The 6,000-nt window shown below is 37.6% G+C and overlaps 1 protein-coding gene across 1 annotated transcript in view; it reads left to right on the top strand.

The window, feature by feature from the left end:
* Nucleotides 1-6,000, top strand: part of SLC41A1 (solute carrier family 41 member 1) — a gene marked incomplete at its 3' end in the record, with an annotated part of 50,400 nt that overhangs the window by 38,370 nt on the left and 6,030 nt on the right. Inside the window, exons 8-9 of the mRNA XM_015824373.2 lie at nt 2,206-2,353; nt 4,101-4,181. Coding sequence (XP_015679859.2) covers nt 2,206-2,353; nt 4,101-4,181 — 229 coding nt within the window. The remainder of the gene's footprint in view (nt 1-2,205; nt 2,354-4,100; nt 4,182-6,000) is intronic.

The following is a 6,000-nucleotide window of genomic DNA, read 5'->3' on the forward strand; positions in this document are numbered from 1 at the left end:
ACTTGCCATGTTTGGAGGAAGAGGAATGCTGCCTGTGATTCCAAGAACACCATCCCCACCGTCAAATGTGGAGGTGGAAACATTATGCTTTGAGGGTGTTTTCTGCTAAGGGGACAGGACAGCTTCACCGCATCAAAGGGACGATGCACAGGGCCATGTACCGTTAAATCTTGGGTGAGAATTTCCTTCCTTCAGCCAGGGCATTGAAAATGGGTCATGCATGGCAATGGCCCAAAACATACAGCTGAGGCAACAAAGGAGTGGCTCAAGAAGAAGCACATTAAGGTCCTGGAGTGGCCTAGCCAGTCTCCAGACCTTAATCCCATAGAAAATCTGTGGAGGAAGCTGAAGGTTCGAGCTGCCAAACATCAGTCTCGAAATCTCAATGACTTGGAGAGGATCTGCAAAGAGGAGTGGGACAAAATCCCTCCTGAAACGTGTGCAAACCTTGGTGGCCAACTACCAGAAACGTCTGAGCTCTGTGATTGCCAACAAGGGTTTTGCCATCAAGTACTAAGTCATGTTTTGTAAAGGGGTCAAATACTTATTTCACTCATTAAAATGCAAATCAATTTATAACTTTTTTGAAATGCGTTTTTCTGGATTTTTTTTTGTTATTCTGTCTTTCACTGTTAAAATAAACCTACCATTAAAATTATAGACTGATCATTTCTTTGTCAGCAGGGAATCAAAATAATTTCCCCCTCACTGTATGTTTATTCTGCTTTGTATTTTTGTGATTCTTTGGGTAGAGTAATAATTTTTAATCAAATACTGATTATCTGCTGGTGAAGAACTTTGAATTTTTCCATCATGTAGTATACAATAACTAAAAGAAATGTTTTGCTTCACTGGAAAGATACTGTCACTCCATACTTAAAATATAAGATACATTTTCCCTCTCTTTCTTTGAATTTACTCAATGTCACTCCATGTGGTCAAGGTTCAATTACATTTAAAAACCCTTCCAACTCTGTTATCCTGTTATTCAACCTAGTAGCTTGTATGTTTGCATAGTGTATATAGTATATGTATATAGTTATACGGTAAGTTTTTTATTTTGTATGTGTGGCTTGAATATTAGGGGCATGATGTTGTTTGCCCCTAAATGGAATAGTGTAATACATATATTACAAGTAGTATCAATCTTAATTATGCAGCTTTATTACAAATATGGGTATTTGTTTCTGTGTATGTAGAACAAGTGACCCTTTGTCTCTTCTGGGATTCTTCTCATTGAGCAATTGGTAGTATCGGTAATGATCTTAGACAGGCGAATTAGTCCAACTGAAGCAAATGTTCTCTGCCTGCCTGCTTCTCACTTCTGAGATTCTTCCCTAATGGAAAGAGTAAAGGAACTATCCAGATCAGATTATTTGCAGATCAAGGGGCAATCTTAGAATTGCATTACCTATCTACTCACCCTTTAGAAGCAATGTGGATGTGCTGAGGCACAAACAGTACTGCCTATAGCTCCTTAAATCAGCATCTTCTGAGCATCCATAGCAAGTTAAGGAGTGAAATGTTTCTATCATCATGCTCTCTGAAGCACGTTTTTGGAATCAAATCTCAAATGTTGCATAGCTACCATATAGTAGTATGTAGTAAAAACTACAGTTTGGTGTAGTGATTAAGGCAGCAGGCTAGAAGCTGGGAGACTGTGAGTTCTAGTCCCATCTTAGGTGACCTTAGGCCAGTCATTCAGCCCCAGGAAGAAAACAATGGAAGCCACTTATGAAATCTTACCAGGAAAACTGCAGGGACCTGTCCAAGCAATTACTAGGAGACCATGCTTACTTGAAGGGACAAAAAATAATAATCTCCCAGCAACCCATAAATAAAATGGAAACCTGTCTGTGCAAACTGCACAATGGGTGCTATTTCTAGAATTTCAGCTAAGAGAATAGCAGTTATACTACATAAGTATCTTGCTTAGATGTACTGTAGGGACCAGCTACACCAATGGAATCCATTTGAATTTCTAAGATATAGGTGTGGGGATATAGATTTAGGAATCTATATTCATTAAAACAAATTGTAGATAGTTTGTGTGTTTGTGTGTTGACCTTAAACTCTTCTGCCTGTGGCTAAAAAGGAACGGTTGTCTACTTTAGGTGAAATGTGATAAATATTTCATTTGCTGCTTCGATCTGCTGTATCTGCCATGCACTGATTGTTCATTCAAATCCTTTTTCTTCTATCTAGAAGACAAGCCTTATGTGAATCCCTTGGTCTGTGCTTTTTTTGTTGCACTGCTGCCCCTCTGGATCATCATTGCTAAGCGGAATCCAGCAACCCAGGAGGTACTATATTCTGGCTGGGAACCAGTCATCATTGCCATGGCAATTAGCAGGTATGAATAGCAATAGGAATAGCACTTAGACTTATATACCATTTCATAGTGCTTTACAGCCCTCTCTAAGCAGTTTACAGGGTCAGCATATTGCCCCCAACAATCTGGGTTTTCATTTTACCAACCTCGGAAGGATGGAAGGCTGAGTCAACCTTGAGCTAGTGAGGATCAAATACCTGACAGTAGGCTGAATTAGCTTGCAATACTGCATTCTAACCACTGTGCCACCACGGCTCATGAAGACTGCAAGAGTACCCTCCCCACTTCATGAAATTGGGCTCAGTGAACCAAATAAAATTGAAAAGGCAAAACAGATGTTTGAATTTTTTTAAATTCAACATAGTTGAGTCCATTTAAAAGCTGAGGTTTATTAAAAACTACCTGTACCCAGCCACACGTTGCTGTGGCTCAGTCTGGTAAAAGCGTGTGTTGCTGTTATGTCCAACAGATGGCGCTGTTTTTCAAAAACCGCATGTTTTTACCTGTCACAGGTGTGACATCTATATAATATAGGTATATAAAAACACGCGCGTATTCGAATGCAATGTTGTGTCAAAATTTCAAAGCAATCGGTGAAGAACTTTCGGAGATTTAAGATTTTGAACAAACGAACATTTACATTTTTATTTATATAGATCTCACTTAGATATGTAATTATTATTTCAAGCTCAATATTAGTATTATATACTAGACCACCTATGCCCCCTTGAGTCATCATTACAGAGATATTTTCTTACCAGATTCCTCAGTGCCTTCAACAATGGCAGACCTAATGTACTTGAAAAAATCTTAAAAATTCAGGGAGATATTCAGATAGGTATCTGCTTTGAAATTAGCCAATGTTTAACTGTATAACAGAGTCAAACATCATGAGTTGACAATAGGAAATATTTTATGACATTTTGTATTGTTCATAAAATGGTTTATGGTTTTATGTCCTAAAAAGTTTTATAAAATTTACTAAAGTCATAGGTCCCAGATTTTGGATGTATTCTGTAACTTAGCTCATTTGGGGTACCTTGTTTCAAAAAGTGTTGCCCTATGATGCACTGTTTCATCCAGTTAATGGTTACAGATACAAGAGTTTTAGTAGTATATAGACTAATATTATACCATCCTAACAATCTCAATACTGATATTCCTTGATCAAATGGAATGGAATCCTCTTTTTTAACAAACTTCAACAAAAGTGCAAATTGCCTTCCTTAAACTTTACAGTAAACTATTAAGAATCTTGTTCAGTGTCATGTATTAACACTATATAATAACAATGATAGAATTTACCTTTTTCTTTTAATTCAGAAAGAAAATGATTTTGGAAGTTTATTCAAATTTAAAAACTAAACAAATCTAGAGTTACATATCTATAATCATTTCCCCATATTCTGATTTTAGGAAGACAATTTGTTTTAAAGAAATCTAGACACAGCTTTCAATAGATGGAATGCTCCAGTATTGTGATGAAATGAGCTAAAGAACCTGATTTCTAATATGTCTTTTTTCCTACTCCTTTTCTTACCTAGAAGCAAACTACAAGTGTTTAGGTTCTCAAAAACATTTTACAGGATGTGCTTGAAAGAAACAAATATTGGAGAAAATTATTTAATGATTGCATGTATACTTTTAGAATGCACTCAATATTTTCCAAGGATCACAAAAAATAAACACGTTTTTGAGCTGTAGCAGTAATTCTTTTATGCAGTTAGCTATTATATCTTCCAATTTTTTTCAATGTTTCTTCTTTCAGTGTTGGAGGATTGATATTGGATAAAACAGTGTCAGATCCAAATTTTGCAGGAATGGCAGTCTTTACTCCTGTTATAAATGGTGAGCTGTTCTTTGTTTTAAGCACTCAACTTCAATATATTTAACACTTGGTGAGAGAGCTAGTGAAACATTAAATACTCAATTCCTGTATGTTATGGGAAACTCATGTGACTAATCTTGCATCTTGTTTATAGTCCATGGGTAACTAGAAATTGCTGCTTTAGGAACTTCTTCAACTTTCTTGAGCCAGTGATTCATGATGGTTAGGATTCTAAACTACACTGGGAAGTTTTAGGATCAAATCCATGTTTAGCTGTATGTTATTAGATGATGGGTAGCCATGATGTCTAATCCCAACCTACCTTATTGTGTTATTGTGAGGTTAAAAAGGGAGGAAGGAATGCTATATTTACTTATTTATGTATAGTATTTATAACCAGGGCTTTTTTTCAGCCGGAACGCGGCGGAACCGCGTTCCGGCACCTTTTTCCGGGCCGGCCGCACCGGAAATAGCCCCTCCCACACCGGAAATAGCCCCTCCCAAATTTTACTTGCATTCCTGTTCTCTAAAGGGGCGGTCCTAGGGTTTGATGAGGGCGTGGCCAGGTTTGAGTTCCGCCACCTTTTCTCCGAGAAAAAAAGCCCTGTTTATAACTCACCCCAATCCTAAAGAACCCTGGAGATATACAATATCAAAGAAAAACATGAGGATAAATAAATCCAAATGAATATCAAAGGCAGAAATTAACCATATACAAAAAAGCAAAGATAAAATTCAAGATAGACACTTTTAATCAGCTAGGATCAAAAGCATTTTGGAATAAAGGAGTTTTAACTTATTATTAAATTGCAGCACTATCAGGACTGCATGGACTTCTGAATATTATGTATGTTGTCTTTTGCTCCTAAAAGAAATGAAAAATGTGAATGTAACAAACAGGGACCAGAGACAAAACGTTGCTGAGATAGTAGAAGATCATATATGTATGTGCCAGATATAACACCTTACATGTAACAATGTTTTGGGACATACTTTTGAACTCATACACTTAATTAAATGGCAGAAAGATCTATATTGGGGGCACGGTGGGAGGAAGAACTTAACTTGTAACTAACTTAATCAAAACATTACAATAAAAGTCTGGGGAAAAAGAAAGATATCAAAAGTGACGCCACTTATTGATGGCAGTCCTAGTTGCCATCATTAAGAGAAGACCACATGACTCATTAAGCGAGGACCTCCAATGATTGTGACTTTTGATTTTCTACAAGTTTGCTTGTAGAAAGCCAGCAGGGAACATGATAAATCATAATCATATGATTGTGGCTTGCTGTGACACGATTATGAGCCAACTACCAAGCATCTGGATCATTTGTTCAGGAGGATACTATGAGTGCTGAAACTCTGAGGACCAGTCAAAGAATTGGTAGAATTGTACTTGTTCAGTACAATCATACTGTTTGAACAGTCACTGAAAGATTGGTTGTTAAATGGGGACCCCTTTACTTCATAAATTCTATCAATATCTTCTAAAATGAATTAAAGTTGGGGAGTTTTCTCCTTGTTCCAATGGCTTGTATCATAGCATGCATTGCTATTTGTGTGTGAAATGATTTGGTCAATGGCACCTTAACTGAGTTTTAAGTCTTTAGAAAAATGTTCATACATTAAAGCAGGCATGTCTATCTGGACCCCCTCCAGTCGGGCTTCAGGCCGGGTTACAGCACGGAAACGGCATTGGTCACGTTGGTTAATGATCTCTGGAGGGCCCGGGACAGGGGATATTCCTCTGTCCTAGTTCTTTTGGACCTCTCGGCGGCTTTTGATACTGTGGACCACGGTATCATGCTGCGACGGCTGGGTGGGTTGGGAATGGGGG

Source organism: Protobothrops mucrosquamatus, unplaced genomic scaffold (assembly GCF_001527695.2).
Source record: "Protobothrops mucrosquamatus isolate PMUCROS unplaced genomic scaffold, P.Mucros_1.0 scaffold2212, whole genome shotgun sequence".
Lineage (NCBI taxonomy): Eukaryota > Metazoa > Chordata > Lepidosauria > Squamata > Viperidae > Protobothrops > Protobothrops mucrosquamatus.